The 18,390-nt window shown below is 49.2% G+C and overlaps 1 protein-coding gene across 1 annotated transcript in view; it reads right to left on the reverse strand.

Moving 5' to 3' along the window:
• Positions 1-15,319, reverse strand: part of LOC115081100 (extracellular calcium-sensing receptor-like) — a 74,512-nt gene extending 59,193 nt beyond the window's left edge. Inside the window, exon 1 of the mRNA XM_029585613.1 lies at positions 15,178-15,319. Coding sequence (XP_029441473.1) covers positions 15,178-15,319 — 142 coding nt within the window. The remainder of the gene's footprint in view (positions 1-15,177) is intronic.
• Between the last annotated feature and the right edge of the window lie 3,071 nt (positions 15,320-18,390).

The following is an 18,390-nucleotide window of genomic DNA, read 5'->3' on the forward strand; positions in this document are numbered from 1 at the left end:
TCTGTCTGACTTGAGTAGACTGTAAGTGGCACAGAGCTCTGATGGTCTCTTATGTGTGTCTGTATAGTGTTGTGCACACTATGTAGCACTATAATTGATGTTTAGCAGTAGTAGTAGTAAATGAGTTGTTGAGACCATGCTAGTGCCTTCTTCAACTTCTACCTGAAGATGTCCAGATGTTGATCTGAAGAAGGCAGCTGTGAGACCTGCTTAAGTGATATATAAGAACATAAGAAGGTCCATCGAGCCCAGCATCCTGTCTCCATCAGTGACCAGTCTGGGTCATAAGTGCCCGGAAGACCCCCAATAGATAATTTAATTCTTGTATCTTACTCTCAGGGATAAGCACTGCCTTTCCCCAAGTCCACCTGGCTAATAACCATTTATGGACTTTTCCTTCAGGAACTTGTCCAATCCTCTTTTCAACCCCAATACGTTAGTTGCCTTGACCAAGTCCTCCGGCAACAGATTCCATTTTTATTTTATTTCTTTATTGAATACTTGCTTCTGAGTTTACAAATTTAGTTTTTAAAGAAACGTTTTTGGTAAAAAATAAAATAATTTTGGGTAGGGATGATCACAGTAAAATTATAGCAGGAGTTGTTTTGGACTCATGAGTTCGCCTTGTCCCCGAATCTGAGAGATATCACAGATTTGGCATCTGACGTCTTTTCTTCCTAAATAAAGTCCAGTTTTGATTATGTGATCAGCATTGACTGGGTGCAAAATGTTCTTGTTTGTCATAATAAATTATATGACAACACAGTCTAAAACACTAAAAACAAAATGAGCAAGTATAAAAATAAAGTTAAATATAATAAAAATCAGAATAAAATTAGACAGGTAAAGTAAAATAAAATATTGCCGATTGGGTCTCTCAGTTAGCTGGAGTAAGAGATACCAATGAGCCATATATTGCATTACTAGGAAAGCCATAGAAAGGGTGGAGGCCCATCAACAACGTTTATGCCAGCAAATCTACATAGCTGCTCGTTGTGAGGTGGCATCTTGTTAGAAGCGACCTGATACACCGTCTATTCAGGCTGTATAGGTTACAGAATTTAGAATATATATTACAGCATTGCACCACTACTGCTTGAAAATGCATCAACAGCTTTGGGAACCTCTGACTTCCTCTCTTGAGACACATAGTAAATGAAGCTAATGCGTTTCAGGGGGAGTCTTCACGCACTTCCGAAATTTGACGTTAGGAACTGGAGCTGGAGATTGGGAAGTTATACTGTCTATGAGTGCTAATAATTCCTGTGTATCTTAGACCTGATGTTTAAGGGGAGTCTATTTTATTTTATATTATTTTGTTATTGCAAAGTGTATGGGGGGAGGGGAATAATATATAAGGTTAAATGAAAAATGATGGTGCTGGCTTATTGTAACAACTACCATTCATTATTTGTATTATTTCTTGCTAATAAAACTTTAAATTGACAAAAACAACAACAAAATTAAAGATGCTAGGATATTGTGTCTGGTGTTATGAATTGCCAGGGTTTTAGAGACTATTTTTAGGGCTATGACCTAATGAATACACCAAGTTAATAATTAAAAACAATCCAATAAATTTTTTAATTTTTCTCTTTTTTTTTGTTTGTTTGTTTTTTTAATGCAATTCAAATGTCTCTTATCTACATCCTCTTGTTTCTCATTAAGTGCCCTCTTATGAGCATTCCAGTGATAGGAGTAAAGCACAACTAAAACATTCAAAGGGCACCTCTGCACTCAGAGACTGCTCGGCGGTGTTATACTGATATTTGAAAGACAGCCGGATACTGACAACGTTTCGACATTCCATCTGCTTCAGGGGCTAGAGGCTGTTATCGCTGAAAGGCTTGTTCATTATGGTGGCCATGATAAACAGAACACCAGACACACTATCCTAGCATCTTTAAAGTATTCCCCCTCTATTTTTGTTGGGGTTTTTTTTTTTGAAGTGTTCTTAGAGGGTGCTATTGGGCTTTGTGTGTTGGTGACAGTTAAAAGTAAAATAACATCCTGGATCTTATAGGACAATGTTACAGGCTGAGCTGGGAAACAATAAGATAGCTCAACAAGATTTAAAGAGAATTAACATTGCCTGATTGAATGATCTTTTTATATAATCCTTCTTTTCGCCGGATAGTAACAAAGCACAGAAGATGCTGGCAGAAAAAGACCCATTGGTCCATTCAGTCCGCCATGAATTCCTTTCTCTGCTACCAAGGATATATCCCAGCTGCTGGCCATACGGCATGACCACCCGCAGGATATCCCTCCTTGTTCAGGAGAGATCTTATCATTATCCTCCACAGAGGCAAGAAAGGGAAAAGCAGGGGCAAGAACCAGAGATACAGGAACTACTGAGGGGAGAGAGAGAGGCAGGGAGAGGAAAAGCAGGGGCAATAACCAGAGATACAGGAACTACTGAGGGGAGAGAGAGAGGGGCAGGGAGAGGAAAAGCAGGGGCAATAACCAGAGATACAGGAACTACTGAGGGGAGAGAGAGAGGGGCAGGGAGAGGAAAATCAGGGCAATAACCAGAGATACAGGAACTACTGAGGGGAGAGAGAGAGGGGCAGGGAGAGGAAAAGCAGGGGCAATATCCAGAGATACAGGAACTACTGAGGGGAGAGAGAGAGGGGCAGGGAATGGAAAAGCAGGGGCAATAACCAGAGATACAGGATCTACTGAGGGGAGAGAGAGGGGCAGGGAAAGGAAAAGCAGGGGCAATAACCAGAGATACAGGATCTACTGAGGGGAGAGAGAGGGGCAGGGAGGGGAAAAGCAGGGGCAATAACCAGAGATACAGGAACTACTGAGGGGAGAGAGAGGGGCAGGGAGAGGAAAAGCAGGGGCAATATCCAGAGATACAGGAACTACTGAGGGGAGAGAGAGAGAGGGGCAGGGAGAGGAAAAGCAGGGGCAATAACCAGAGATACAGGATCTACTGAGGGGAGAGAGAGGGGCAGGGAGAGGAAAAGCAGGGGCAATATCCAGAGATACAGGAACTACTGAGGGGAGAGAGAGAGGCAGGGAGAGGAAAAGCAGGGGCAATAACCAGAGATACAGGAACTACTGAGGGGAGAGAGAGGGGCAGGGAGAGGAAAAGCAGGGGCAATATCCAGAGATACAGGAACTACTGAGGGGAGAGAGAGAGAGGGGCAGGGAGAGGAAAAGCAGGGGCAATATCCAGAGATACAGGAACTACTGAAGGGAGAGAGGGGCAGGGAGAGAAAAAGCAGGGGCAATAACCAGAGATACAGGAACTACTGAGGGGAGAGAGAGAGAGGCAGGGAGAGGAAAAGCAGGGGCAATAACCAGAGGTACAGGAACTACTGAGGGGGGAGAGAGAGGGGCAGGGAGAGGAAAAGCAGGGACAATAACCAGAGATACAGGAACTGCTGAGGGGGGAGAGGGGCAAGGAGAGGGAGAGGGAAAGCAGGGGCAATAACCAGAGATACAGGAACTACTGAGGGTGGAGAGAGGGGCAAGGAGGGAAAAAGCAGGGGCAATAACCAGAGATACAGGAACTGCTGAGGGCGGAGAGAGGGGCAGGTAGGGGAAAAGCAGGAGCAATAACCAGAAATACAGGAACTGCTGATGGGGGAGAGAGGGGCAGGGAGGGGAAAAGCAGGGGCAATAACCAGAGATACGGGAACTGCTGAGGGGAGAGAGAGAGGCAGGGAGAGGAAAAGCAGGGGCAATAACCAGAGATACAGGAACTACTGAGGGGAGAGAGAGAGGCAGGGAGAGGAAAAGCAGGGGCAATAACCAGAGATACAGGAGTAGAGAAGGGAGAGAGGGGAGGGGGTGGGGGAAAGCAGGGGCAATAGAGATATTACTGATTCTTGAATTTGTACCCCTTTTTCTCCCAAAAGATTGAAAGCAGCTTACAACTATGGCATAATAATAATAATTTACAAAGCAAAATTCTGCTAGGAAATATAAATCACCTTTGAAGTTCCTGGAGATAAGATCCCCCTGAACAATGTCTGGGCCAGATTTAAGGTTCAGGCAAAAAAGAAAAAAGTGCTAAGAGAGCCCTTCTAAAAACTTAAATCCATCCCCGCAGTTTTCTGTTCTGTTCTGCAATTCCCTGTAGATTAGTAACAGAATCTCAAACATATCTTAGAGAAATACTTCAAAATCATACGCACTGCTGGCCAACGTCCTTTGAAGCGAAGCCGAAGGTCATGCACGGTCTGATGCTGGTGCTGCCGGTTATTGGCTTATAACTTTTCACATATTCCCTCATTGCAAAGACCAATTTCCATGATGGAATAATTGCTAATTGTTTTGTGATTTTCACAAGCCATGGGAGAAGATTTGATTGCTACACAAAGGAACAAACTTTGAAACAAGTAGATTTAAGGGAAATCATTAGTTATCACTGCAGAAGAAGCAGATGTCATATCCTTAGACCCTGGATTTCTGTATAGCATTAAGGAAGACCTGGTTTTTTCCTCAGGCTGGGATTAGTGTGTGGTGAGATGAAAGGAGACCTGCCTCCTCAGACTGGGATTGGGGTGGTATGTGTGTAAGGGAGACCTGCCTCCTCAGACTGGGATTGGGGTGGTGAGTGTGTAAGGGAGACCTGCCTCCTCAGACTGGGATTGGGGTGGTGTGTGTGTAAGGGAGACCTGCCTCCTCAGACTGGGATTGGGGTGGTGAGTGTGTAAGGGAGACCTGCCTCATCAGACTGGGATTGGGGTGGTGTGTGTGTAAGGGAGACCTGCCTCCTCAGACTGGGATTGGGGTGGTGTGTGTGTAAGGGAGACCTGCCTCCTCAGACTGGGATTAGGGTGGTGTGTGTGTAAGGGAGACCTGCCTCCTCAGACTGGGATTGGGGTGGTGTGTGTGTAAGGGAGACCTGCCTCCTCAGACTGGGATTGGGGTGCTGTGTGTGTAAGGGAGACCTGCCTCCTCAGACTGGGATTGGGGTGCTGTGTGTGTAAGGGAGACCTGCCTCCTCAGACTGGGATTGGGGTGCTGTGTGTGTAAAAGAGACCTGCCTACTCAGACTGGGATTGGGGTGGTGTGTGTGTAAGGGAGACCTGCCTCCTCAGACTGGGATTGGGGTGGTGTGTGTGTAAGGGAGACCTGCCTCCTCAGACTGGGATTGGGGTGGTGTGTGTGTAAGGGAGACCTGCCTCCTCAGACTGGGATTGGGGTGGTGTGTGCGTAAGGGAGACCTGCTTCCTCAGACTGGGACTAGGGTGGTGCATGTGTAAGGGAGACCTGCCTCCTCAGACTGGGACTAGGGTGCTGTGTGCGTAAGGGAGACCTGCCTCCTCAGACTGGGATTGGGGTGGTGTGTGTGTAAGGGAGACCTGCCTTCTCAGACTGGGATTGGGGTGGTGTGTGTGTAAGGGAGACCTGCCTCCTCAGACTGGGATTGGGGTGGTGTGTGTGTAAGGGAGACCTGCCTTCTCAGACTGGGATTGGGGTGGTGTGTGTGTAAGGGAGACCTGCCTCCTCAGACTGGGACTGGCGTGGTGAGTGTGTAAGGGAGACCTGCCTCCTCAGACTGGGACTGGGGTGCAGTGTGTGTAAGGGAGACCTGCCTCCTCAGACTGGGATTGGGGTGGTGTGTGTGTAAGGGAGACCTGCCTCCTCAGACTGGGACTGGGATGCTGTGTGTGTAAGGGAGACCTGCCTCCTCAGACTGGGATTGGGGTGGTGTGTGTGTAAGGGAGACCTGCCTCCTCAGACTGGGACTGGGGTGGTCCGTGCGTAAGGGAGACCTGCCTCCTCAGACTGGGACTGGCGTGGTGAGTGTGTAAGGGAGACCAGCCTCCTCAGACTGGGACTGGGGTGCTGTGTGTGTAAGGGAGACCTGCCTCCTCAGACTGGGATTGGGGTGGTGCGTGTGTAAGGGAGACCTGCCTCCTCAGACTGGGACTGGGGTGGTGTGTGTGTAAGGGAGACCTGCCTCCTCAGACTGGGATTGGGGTGGTGTGTGTGTAAGGGAGACCTGCCTCCTCAGACTGGGACTGGCGTGGTGAGTGTGTAAGGGAGACCTGCCTCCTCAGACTGGGATTGGGGTGGTGTGTGTGTAAGGGAAACCTGCCTCCTCAGACTGGTATTGGGGTGGTGTGTGTCTAAGGGAGACCTGCCTCCTCAGACTGGGATTGGGGTGGTGTGTGTCTAAGGGAGACCTGCCTCCTCAGACTGGGATTGGGGTGGTGTGTGTGTAAGGGAGACCTGCCTCTTCAGACTGGGACTGGCGTGGTGAGTGTGTAAGGGATACCTGCCTCCTCAGACTGGGATTGGGGTGGTGTGTGTGTAAGGGAGACCTGCCTTCTCAGACTGGGATTGGGGTGCTGTGTGTGTAAGGGAGACCTGCCTCCTCAGACTGGGACTGGCGTGGTGAGTGTGTAAGGGAGACCTGCCTCCTCAGACTGGGACTGGGGTGCAGTGTGTGTAAGGGAGACCTGCCTCCTCAGACTGGGAATGGGGTGGTGTGTGTGTAAGGGAGACCTGCCTCCTCAGACTGGGACTGGGGTGCTGTGTGTGTAAGGGAGACCTGCCTCCTCAGACTGGGACGGGTGGTGCGTGCGTAAGGGAGACCTGCCTCCTCAGACTGGGACTGGCGTGGTGAGTGTGTAAGGGAGACCTGCCTCCTCAGACTGGGATTGGGGTGGTGCGTGTGTAAGGGAGACCTGCCTCCTCAGACTGGGACTGGGGTGCTGCGTGTGTAAGGGAGACCTGCCTCCTCAGACTGGGACTGGGGTGCTGTGTGTGTAAGGGAGAACTGCCTCCTCAGACTGGGATTGGGGTGGTGCGTGTGTAAGGGAGACCTGCGTCCTCAGACTGGGACTGGGGTGGTGTGTGTGTAAGGGAGACCTGCCTCCTCAGACTGGGACTGGGGTGCTGCGTGTGTAAGGGAGACCTGCCTCCTCAGACTGGGACTGGGGTGCTGTGTGTGTAAGGGAGAACTGCCTCCTCAGACTGGGATTGGGGTGGTGCTTGTGTAAGGGAGACCTGCATCCTCAGAGTGGGACTGGGGTGGTGTGTGTGTAAGGGAGACCTGCCTCCTCAGACTGGGACTGGGGTGGTGTGTGTGTAAGGGAGACCTGCCTTCTCAGACTGGGATTGGGGTGGTGTGTGTGTGTAAGGGAGACCTGCCTTCTCAGACTGGGATTGGGGTGGTGTGTGTGTGTAAGGGAGACCTGCCTCCTCAGACTGGGATTGGGGTGGTGTGTGTGTAAGGGAGACCTGCCTCCTCAGACTGGGATTGGGGATGGTGCGTGTGTAAGGGAGACCTGCCTCCTCAGACTGGGATTGGGGTGGTGCGTGTGTAAGGGAGACCTGCCTCCTCAGACTGAGATTGGGGTGGTGTGTGTGTAAGGGAGACCTGTCTCCTCAGACTGAGATTGGGGTGCTGTGTGTGTAAGGGAGACCTGTCTCCTCAGACTGGGATTGGGGTGGTGCGTGTGTAAGGGAGACCTGCCTCCTCAGACTGAGATTGGGGTGGTGCGTGTGTAAGGGAGACCTGCCTCCTCAGACTGAGATTGGGGTGCTGTGTGTGTAAGGGAGACCTGTCTCCTCAGACTGGGATTGGGGATGGTGCATGTGTAAGGGAGACCTGCCTCCTCAGACTGGGATTGGGGTGGTGCGTGTGTAAGGGAGACCTGCCTCCTCAGACTGAGATTGGGGTGCTGTGTGTGTAAGGGAGACCTGTCTCCTCAGACTGGGATTGGGGTGGTGCGTGTGTAAGGGAGACCTGCCTCCTCAGACTGAGATTGGGGTGGTGAGTGTGTAAGGGAGACCTGCCTCCTCAGACTGGGACTGGGGTGCTGCGTGTGTAAGGGAGACCTGCCTCCTCAGACTGGGACTGGGGTGCTGTGTGTGTAAGGGAGACCTGCCTCCTCAGACTGGGATTGGGGTGGTGTGTGTGTAAGGGAGACCTGCCTCCTCAGAGTGGGATTGAGGTGGTGTGCGTGCGTAAGGGATACCTGCCTCCTCAGACTGGGATTGGGGTGGTGTGTGTGTAAGGGAGACCTGCCTTCTCAGACTGGGATTGGGGTGCTGTGTGTGTAAGGGAGACCTGCCTCCTCAGACTGGGACTGGCGTGGTGAGTGTGTAAGGGAGACCTGCCTCCTCAGACTGGGACTGGGGTGCAGTGTGTGTAAGGGAGACCTGCCTCCTCAGACTGGGATTGGGGTGGTGTGTGTGTAAGGGAGACCTGCCTCCTCAGACTGGGACTGGGGTGCTGTGTGTGTAAGGGAGACCTGCCTCCTCAGACTGGGACTGGGGTGGTGCGTGCGTAAGGGAGACCTGCCTCCTCAGACTGGGACTGGCGTGGTGAGTGTGTAAGGGAGACCTGCCTCCTCAGACTGGGATTGGGGTGGTGCGTGTGTAAGGGAGACCTGCCTCCTCAGACTGGGACTGGGGTGCTGCGTGTGTAAGGGAGACCTGCCTCCTCAGACTGGGACTGGGGTGCTGTGTGTGTAAGGGAGAACTGCCTCCTCAGACTGGGATTGGGGTGGTGCGTGTGTAAGGGAGACCTGCATCCTCAGACTGGGACTGGGGTGGTGTGTGTGTAAGGGAGACCTGCCTCCTCAAACTGGGACTGGGGTGGTGTGTGTGTAAGGGAGACCTGACTCCTCAGACTGGGATTGGGGTGGTGTGTGTGTAAGGGAGACCTGCCTCCTCAGACTGGGATTGGGGTGGTGTGTGTGTAAGGGAGACCTGCCTCCTCAGACTGGGACTGGCGTGGTGAGTGTGTAAGGGAGACCTGCCTCCTCAGACTGGGACTGGGGTGCTGTGTGTGTAAGGGAGACCTGCCTCCTCAGACTGGGACTGGGGTGCTGTGTGTGTAAGGGAGACCTGCCTCCTCAGACTGGGATTGGGGTGGTGTGTGTGTAAGGGAGACCTGCCTCCTCAGAGTGGGATTGGGGTGGTGCGTGTGTAAGGGAGACCTGCCTCCTCAGACTAGGATTGGGGTGGTGCGTGTGTAAGGGAGACCTGCCTCCTCAGACTGGGATTGGGGTGGTGTGTGCGTAAGGGAGACCTGCCTCCTCAGACTAGGATTGGGGTGGTGCGTGTGTAAGGGAGACCTGCCTCCTCAGACTGGGATTGGGGTGGTGTGTGCGTAAGGGAGACCTGCCTTCTCAGACTGGGATTGGGGTGGTGTGTGTGTGTAAGGGAGACCTGCCTCCTCAGACTGGGATTGGGGTGGTGCGTGTGTAAGGGAGACCTTCCTCCTCAGACTGGGATTGGGGATGGTGCGTGTGTAAGGGAGACCTGCCTCCTCAGACTGGGATTGGGGTGGTGCGTGTGTAAGGGAGACCTGCCTCCTCAGACTGAGATTGGGGTGGTGTGTGTGTAAGGGAGACCTGCCTCCTCAGACTGAGATTGGGGTGGTGAGTGTGTAAGGGAGACCTGCCTCCTCAGACTGGGACTGGGGTGCTGCGTGTGTAAGGGAGACCTGCCTCCTCAGACTGGGACTGGGGTGCTGTGTGTGTAAGGGAGACCTGCCTCCTCAGACTGGGATTGGGGTGGTGTGTGTGTAAGGGAGACCTGCCTCCTCAGAGTGGGATTGAGGTGGTGTGTGTGTGTAAGGGAGACCTGCCTCCTCAGACTGGGACTGGGGTGCTGTGTGTCTAAGTGAGACCTGCCTCCTCAGACTGGGATTGGGGTGGTGTGTGTGTAAGGGAGACCTGCCTCCTCAGACTGGGATTGGGGATGGGGCGTGTGTAAGGGAGACCTGCCTCCTCAGACTGGGATTGGGGATGGGGCGTGTGTAAGGGAGACCTGCCTCCTCAGACTGGGATTGGGGATGGGGCGTGTGTAAGGGAGACCTGCCTCCTCAGACTGGGATTGGGGTGGTGAGTGTGTAAGGGAGACCTGCCTCCTCAGACTGGGATTGGGGATTGGGCGTGTGTAAGGGAGACCTGCCTCCTCAGACTGGGATTGGGGTGGTGTGTGTGTAAGGGAGACCTGCCTCCTCAGACTGGGATTGGGATGGTGCGTGTGTAAGGGAGACCTGCCTCCTCAGACTGGGACTGGGGTGCTGTGTGTGTAAGGGAGACCTGCCTCCTCAGACTGGGATTGGGGTGGTGCGTGTGTAAGGGAGACTTGCCTCCTCAGACTGGGACTGGGGTGCTGTGTGTGTAAGGGAGACCTGCCTCCTCAGACTGGGATTGGGATGGTGCGTGTGTAAGGGAGACCTGCCTCCTCAGACTGGGACTGGGGTGCTGTGTGTGTAAGGGAGACCTGCCTCCTCAGACTGGGATTGGGGTGGTGCGTGCGTAAGGGAGACCTGCCTCCTCAGACTGGGATTGGGGTGGTGCGTGTGTAAGGGAGACCTGCCTCCTCAGACTGGGATTGGGGTGGTGCGTGCGTAAGGGAGACCTGCCTCCTCAGACTGGGATTGGGGTGGTGCGTGCGTAAGGGAGACCTGCCTCCTCAGACTGGGATTGGGGTGGTGAGTGTGTAAGGGAGACCTGCCTCCTCAGACTGGGATTGGGGTGCTGTGTGTGTAAGGGAGACCTGCCTCCTCAGACTGGGATTGGGTTGGTGAGTGTGTAAGGGAGACCTGCCTCCTCAGACTGGGATTGGGGTGGTGTGTGTGTAAGGGAGACCTGCCTCCTCAGACTGGTATTGGGGTGCTGTGTGTGTAAGGGAGACCTGCCTCCTCAGACTGGGATTGGGGTGGTGTGTGTGTAAGGGAGACCTGCCTCCTCAGACTGGGATTGGGGTGGTGTGTGTGTAAGGGAGACCTGCCTCCTCAGACTGGGATTGGGTTGGTGAGTGTGTAAGGGAGACCTGTCTCCTCAGACTGGGATTGGGTTGGTGAGTGTGTAAGGGAGACCTGCCTCCTCAGACTGGTATTGGGGTGCTGTGTGTGTAAGGGAGACCTGCCTCCTCAGACTGGGATTGGGGCGGTGTGTGTGTAAGGGAGACCTGCCTCCTCAGACTGGTATTGGGGTGCTGTGTGTGTAAGGGCGCCCTGCCTCCTCAGACTGGGATTGGGGTGGTGTGTGCGTAAGGGAGACCTGCTTCCTCAGACTGGGATTGGGGTGGTGTGTGCGTAAGGGAGACCTGCCTTTTCCTCAGCCTGGAATGAAACGTGCAGCATCAAACCCTGCTAATAGATATGTGCAATAAATTCCTTATTTGCCTGCCACTCTTCAGTATTTCACATTAGAATTTATCAGTCAGTCCAGAGTGTGAAACATTTGTAATTGCAGTACCAGTGGAGCAGGAGTGACTGGGGATCACTCGTACCCTCTAAAGAAAATAAGCATGGTACGAAGATTCAAGGAAGTGGGGGAATTAGGAGGGCCTGAGAGTGGGTTTTTTTTTTTTGGCAGCATATGTTAAAAACATATTCTCTTATTATTGATTTTACCAGCAGTAAAACCTTGTCAGTTGAATCTGATTAATTTATTTGATTGGGTGTGAAACAGAGCACAAGCAGTCTATGGCTGGCTAGAGACAGATTACGGTCTGGACTCCAGTTTTCTCTTGCACACATTTATTCTACACAATCAATTGGGTCATAGAAGCAGCTTACCACACCAATACGTCTTACCATCACATCAGGCAAGCAGTATGCAAGTGGAGCTGCCTTCTCCTTGTCTGCTGGGACCGGTCTATTAAGATTTACTGAGAGTGTCACTCTGCCACATACCTTCCCCCCTCAGCTCAATCCTACCCAATTGATCGTTTGCCCCTACCAGGGCTATGTCCTGCAGTATGAACCTGCCATGCTTGCCCTTGGGTCCTGTCTCAACCTGGGAGAGCCTCTTTTCCAAACTGACCCCTACCTAAGGGTACAGGGTTCTAAAAACATAAGAACATGCCATACTGGGTCAGACCAAGGGTCCATCAAGCCCAGCATCCTGTTTCCAACAGTGGCCAATCCAGGCCATAAGAACCTGGCAAGTACCCAAAAACTAAGTCTATTCCATGTTACCGTTGCTAGTAATAGCGGTGGTTATTATCTAAGTCAACTTAATTTATAGCAGGTAATGGACTTCTCCTCCAAGAACTTATCCAATCCTTTTTTAAACCCAGCTCACTAACTGCACTAACCACAACCCCTGGCAACAAATTCCAGATTTTAATTGTGCGTTGAGTGAAAAAGAACTTTCTCCGATTAGTTTTAATTGTGCCACATGCTAACTTCATGGAGTGCCCCCTAGTCTTTCTATTATCCGAAAGAGTAAATAACCGATTCACATCTACCCGTTCTAGACCTCTCATGATTTTAAACACCTCTATCATATCCCCCCTCAGCCGTCTCTTCTCCAAGCTGAAAGTCCTAACCTCTTTAGTCTTTCCTCATAGGGGAGTTGTTCCATCCCCTTTATCATTTTGGTCGCCCTTCTCTGTACCTTCTCCATCGCAATTATATCTTTTTTGAGATGCGGCGACCAGAATTGTACACAGTATTCAAGGTGCGGTCTCACCATGGAGCGATACAGAGGCATTATGACATTTTCCATTTTATTCACCACTCCCTTTCTAATAATTCCCAACATTCTGTTTGCTTTTTTGACTGCCGCAGCACACTGACCCGACGATTTCAATGTGTTATCCACTATGACGCCTAGATCTCTTTCTTGGGTGGTAGCTCCTAATATGGAACTTAACATTGTGTAACTATAGCATGGGTTATTTTTCCCTATATGCATCACCTTGCACTTATCCACATTAAATTTCATCTGCCATTTGGATGTCCAATTTTCCAGTCTCACAAGGTCTTCCTGCAATTTATCACAATCTGCTTGTGATTTAACTCTCTGAATAATTTTGTATCATCTGTAAATTTGATTACTTCATTCGTTGTATTTCTTTCCAGATCATTTATAAATATATTGAAAAGTATGGGTCCCAATACAGATCCCTGAGGCACTCCACTGCCCACTCCCTTCCATTGAGAATATTGTCCATTTAATCCTACTCTCTGCTTCCTGTCTTTTAGCCAGTTTGTTTGTAATTCACGAAAGGACATCGCCACCTATTCCATGACATTTTACTTTTCCTAGAAGCCTCTCATGAGGAACTTTGTGAAACGCCTTCTGAAAATCCAAGTACACTGCATCTACCGGTTCACCTTTATCCACATGTTTATTAATGCCTTCAAAAAAGTGAAGCAGATTTGTGAGCAAGACTTGTCTTGGGTAAAGCCATGCTGACTTTGTTCCATTAAATCATGTCTTTCTAAATGTTCTGTGATGTTTGATATTTAGAACACTTTCCACTATTTTTCTTGGCACTGAAGTTGGGCTAACTGGTCTGTAGTTTCCCGGATCACCCCTGGAGCCCTTTTTAAATATTGAGGTTACATTAGCCACTCTCCAGTCTTCAGGTACAATGGATGATTTTAATGATAGGTTACAAATTTTTACTAATAGGTCTGAAATTTCATTTTTGAGTTCCTTCAGAAGCCTGGAGTGTATACCATCCGGTCCAGGTGATTTACTACTCTTCAGTTTGTCAATAAGGCCTACCACATCTTCTAGGTTCACCATGATTTGGATCAATCCATCTGAATCATTACCAATGAAAGCCTTCTCCGGTACGGGTATCTCCCCAACATCCTCTTCAGTAAACACCGAAGCAAAGAAATCGTTTAATCTTTCCACAATGGCCTTATCTTCTCTATGTGCCCCTTTACCTCCTCGATCATCTAACGGTCCGACTGACTCCCTCACAGGCTTTGTACTTCAGATATATTTTAAAAAGGTTTTACTGTGAGATTTTGCCTCTACGGCCAACTTCTTTTCAAATTCTCTCTTAGTCTGTCTTATCAATGTCTTACATTTAACTTGCCAACGCTTACGCATTATCTTATTTTCTTCTGTCTGATCCTTCTTCCAATTTTTGAATGAAGATATTTTGGCTAAAATAGCTTCTTTCACTTCACCTTTTAACCATGCTGGTAATAGTTTTTGTTGTGTTTTCGAGGTGTTTGGTAGATTCTTAGGGTTACAGTGATGGAGACTCCCACGGGAAGAAGCCCCGCAGGGAACTGTAGCACCAGGCTAGACTCGGGTGCACAAAACACAGAGATGATAATTTTATTATGCAGTTTGTAGAGTCCACCAGAGGTGGCCGTAGAGAGGAGCTTTGATGGTAGCAGTCTGGGATCCTCGGCGGAGGAGACCCATTCCACAATGATGACTTGAGGCTCCGATGCCGGTATCGGTGAGGAGCTGAAGGTGAGACAGACTGCAGATGTTAGTACTCACTCGCAAGCAGCTGCTATGTATAATTTCCAGCAGGCAGGAGAGATGGTAGCAGGCACCGGGATAGATAGCACAGGCCTTTGAGGAGCGAGTACGTGGAATCAGGATAGGCACCTGTAAGAGAGAGAGTAAAGGGCCCCCGAGGAGCGGGTACCCAAGTTAGTAGAACCTCGGAGGGTGTAGATAGCTTCCAGCAGCAGCAAGAAGTGGCAGAGCAGCTTGAGACCGGAACGAATCCAATCCTTTGCTAACTCATTGATGGTTAGCAAGTGGGCAGGCTATATAGTCGGAAGCAGTGATGTCACTCGAGGAGGATGCCCCCGAGGTTCGCGCCAACACTGCAATAAAGACGCGAGGCGTGCGCGCGCACACGCCCTAGGAGGCCCTCAGGTAAAACATGATGGGATGCCACGCCATAGGTGCTCCAGGGATGCCGGAGGGTGCGGCAAGGAGACGCCGCAGATGCCATTCTCCTGAGGCTGGTGGAGAAAGCTGAAATAGAGGTGAGGCATGTGGGACGAAGCCGTCTGAGACTGATGGATGCAACAGTACCCCCTACCTGGTCTTGGTTTCCGTGGATGTGATCGGTGATACTGGTTCAGCATCTCTTTGTCCAATATATTAGCCATAGGTTTCCACGAGTTATTTTCTGGTCCATAGCCTTCCCATGACAGGAGGCACTCCCATACTCTGCCACGCTTCCGTACATCAAGTATAGCGTCTACCTTGTACTCAATATCCTCTTCTGTGTCAACAGGAGGGTGATCTGGCATCTTGGTACTGAATTTGTTAAGATTGAGTGGTTTCAGTAATGAGACATGAAACGCATTGTGGATCTTCATAGCTGGGGGAAGTCTGAGACTGTAGGAGAGATTGCCTAGACGTCGGAGTATGGAGAATGGTCCGACCTAGCGTGGAGCGAAGCGAGCAGATGGCAACTTGAGTCTAAGATGCTTCGTAGATAGCCAGACTTTATTACCAGGCTTAAATTCAGGAGCCTTGCCGTGATGTATGTCATAGTCTCTTTTAGCTCGGATTCCAGCTTTGATAAGCATCTCCTTGGTCTTCTTCCAAAGATTTTGAATTTCATTGGCAGTGGCTTGAGCTGCCGGGGACGACATGGTTAGCGGAAGTGGCAAAGTTGGTGAAGGAAGTCGCCCATATACCACTTCGAATGGTGTTGATCCAGTAGATGTAGCTGGATGAGAATTGATAGAAAACTCGGCCCATGGAAGTAGTTCAGCCCAGTCATTCTGACATGAAGAGATGTAGGCTCTAAGGAACTGCTTGAGGGTACGATTCATCCTCTCAGTTTGGCCGTTGGATTGAGGATGGTAAGATGAAGTGAAGTCGAGAATGATATCAAACTTCTTACATAGAGCCTTCCAAAATTTGGCCGTGAATTGTACACCTCTATCTGAAACGATGTGCTTGGGTATTCCATGCAGGCAGAAAATGTGGCTGATGAACAATTTTGCAAGTTCACTGGCGGATGGTAAGCTAAGTGAGCCATTTTTGAAAATCTGTCCACAGTTACCCATATTGTGTTATTGCCTCCTGAGAGGGGTAAGTTCACCACGAAGTCCGTGACGATGTGAGTCCAGGGCTCATCTGGAACTGGTAATGTTTGCAGTTGGCCCCAAGGATGTCCAGGTGGAGGCTTCTGTCTGGCACAGTTGGTACAGGCCGCTACATAGGCAAAGGTGTCTTCTTGCATAGACGGCCACCAGTAGTATTTTTGGATTTTTGCCAGAGTTCTCCGTTGACCTGGATGTCCGGCCAATTTAGAATCGTGAGCCCATGCAAGTACTCTCTTCCGGAGGTTGGTAGGCACAATCGTTTTGCCTGCAGGCACTGGGTGAGTGGCTGATAGCATGACTCTTTCTGGGTCAATGATATGTTGCGGAGCATCAGGCACATCTTCAGAAGTGAACGAATGAGCTAGGGCATCTGCTCTGATGTTCTTATCTCCAGGTAGATACTTCAGGATGAAATCAAACCTGTTAAAGAACAGGGACTACCTTGCCTGTCTATGATTGAGGCGCTGGGCATGATGAAGGTATTCTAGGTTTTTATGGTTTGTAAAAACTGTAATCTGGTGTTGCGCACCTTCGAGCCAGGGTCTCCACTCTGCAAACACCAACTTTATCGCCAACAATTCCTTATCTCCGACTCCATAGTTCCTTTCAACCGGTGTGAATCGTCTAGAGAAAAAGGAACATGGTCTCAGGATCTTAGAGTCACTAGTTTGACTCAACACAGCCCCAACGCCCACGTCAGAGGCATCCACTTCTACAATGAAGGGGCGTGTAGGATCTGGGTGATGAAGGCAAGGCTTGCTAGAGAAGGCGTCCTTTAGCTTTTGGAAGACGGTGACAGCCTCTGTAGACCAATTGGCGGCATTGGCACCCTTCTTTGTCAGAGCTGTTAATGGTATGGTTAGTGAGGAGTAATTCTTAATGAAGGTTCTATAATAATATGTAAATCCCAGAAATCTTCTGAGAGCCTTGAGACCAGTAGGCTGGGACCACTTTTGAATGCTCTCCAGCTTTTGTGGGTCCATTTGGAAGACTTCATTATACACTATGTACCCTAAGAAAGGTACAGATTCCTTGTGGAATTCGCATTTGGATAGTTAGTGCACCCTAATAGAATTTACAGCACACGTAGTATGTAGTAGTGCGCTGTAACTAATGTTAGTATGCACTAAAAAAAATGCAACTTCAAAATTAAAAAGTATCAATTTAGAGGAGTTCGTTAGCTAGAAAAACAGTGAGCACTAATTGGTATTACTGCGCATTAAGAGATATGCAGTGCGCAGTAACTCTGTTAGTGCACACTAACACGAAATACAAATTTTGCCGAAATTTCAGCAAAAAACGCTTTGTTTATCGGGGCTATCGAACCATGACGAATTAGACAATATTGTTGACATTGTCTAATTCGTGAAAAATGAATGCACATCCCTAGTGTGGAATACATCCTTCTAGGATGGTATTTTTTAAAAATGACCACGCCTCTTGCACACTTTTTACCTTTGTAGCTACTCCTTTCATTTTTTTCCTATTTCTCTCATTTTATCAGTTTCCCTTTTGAAAGTTTAGCATGAGAGCCATGGATTTGCTTACTCTTCCCCTTCCAGTCATTAATTCAAATTTGATATTATGATCACAATTGCCAAACGGCCCCACCACCGTTACCTCTCTCACCAAATCCTGTGCATCACAGATAATTAGATCTAAAATTGTTCCCTCTCTTGTTGGTTCCTGAACCAAATGCTACATAAAACTGTCATTTATTCCATCCAGGAACTTTAACTCTGTAGCATGTCCCAATGATACATTTACCCAGTCAATATTGGGGTAATTGAAATCTCCTGTTATTAATGCAGTACCAATTTGGTTAGCTTCCCTAATTTCTCTTAGCATTTCACTGTCCGTTTCACCATCTTGACCAGGTGGACGGTAGTATACTCCTATCACTATACTCTTCCACAACACACAAGGGATTTCTACCCATAAAGATTTGATTGTGCACTTGGTCTCATGCAGGATCTTTATCCTGTTGGACTCTATGCCATCCCGGACATAAAGCGCCACCCCACTTCCCAGATGCTCCTCTCTGTCATTGCGATATAATTTGTACCCTGGTATAGCACTGTCCCATTGGTTATCCTCTTTCCACCACATCTCTGAGATGCCAATTAAGTCTATGTCATCATTCACTGCTATACATTCTAATTCTCCCATCTTACTTCTTAGACTTCTGGCATAAGCATACAAACATGTCAAAGTTTGTGTTTTATTTGTATTTTCATTCTGCTTTTTAATTGATAGGGATAAGTTAGAATTGTTTTAGCTCAGGTGAATTTTTAGTTACTGGCACTTGGATTACTTTTCTTATTATTGGAACCTCACTGTTTGGATGCCCTAATTCTAATGCGTCATTAGTATACTTTGAAGATACTTCCCTCCGAACCATACACTGCTGAGCGACTGTCGGCTTTCCCCTTTGTTCTAGTTTAAAAGCTGCTCTATCTCTTTTTTAAAGGTTAGCGCCAGCAGTCTGGTTCCACCAGGATTAAGGTGGAGCCCATCCCTTCAGAAGAGACTCCCCCTTCCCCAAAAGGTTCCCCAGTTCCTTACAAAACTGAATCCCTCTTCCTTGCACCATCATCTCATCCACACATTGA

Source organism: Rhinatrema bivittatum, chromosome 19 (genome assembly GCF_901001135.1).
Source record: "Rhinatrema bivittatum chromosome 19, aRhiBiv1.1, whole genome shotgun sequence".
Lineage (NCBI taxonomy): Eukaryota > Metazoa > Chordata > Amphibia > Gymnophiona > Rhinatrematidae > Rhinatrema > Rhinatrema bivittatum.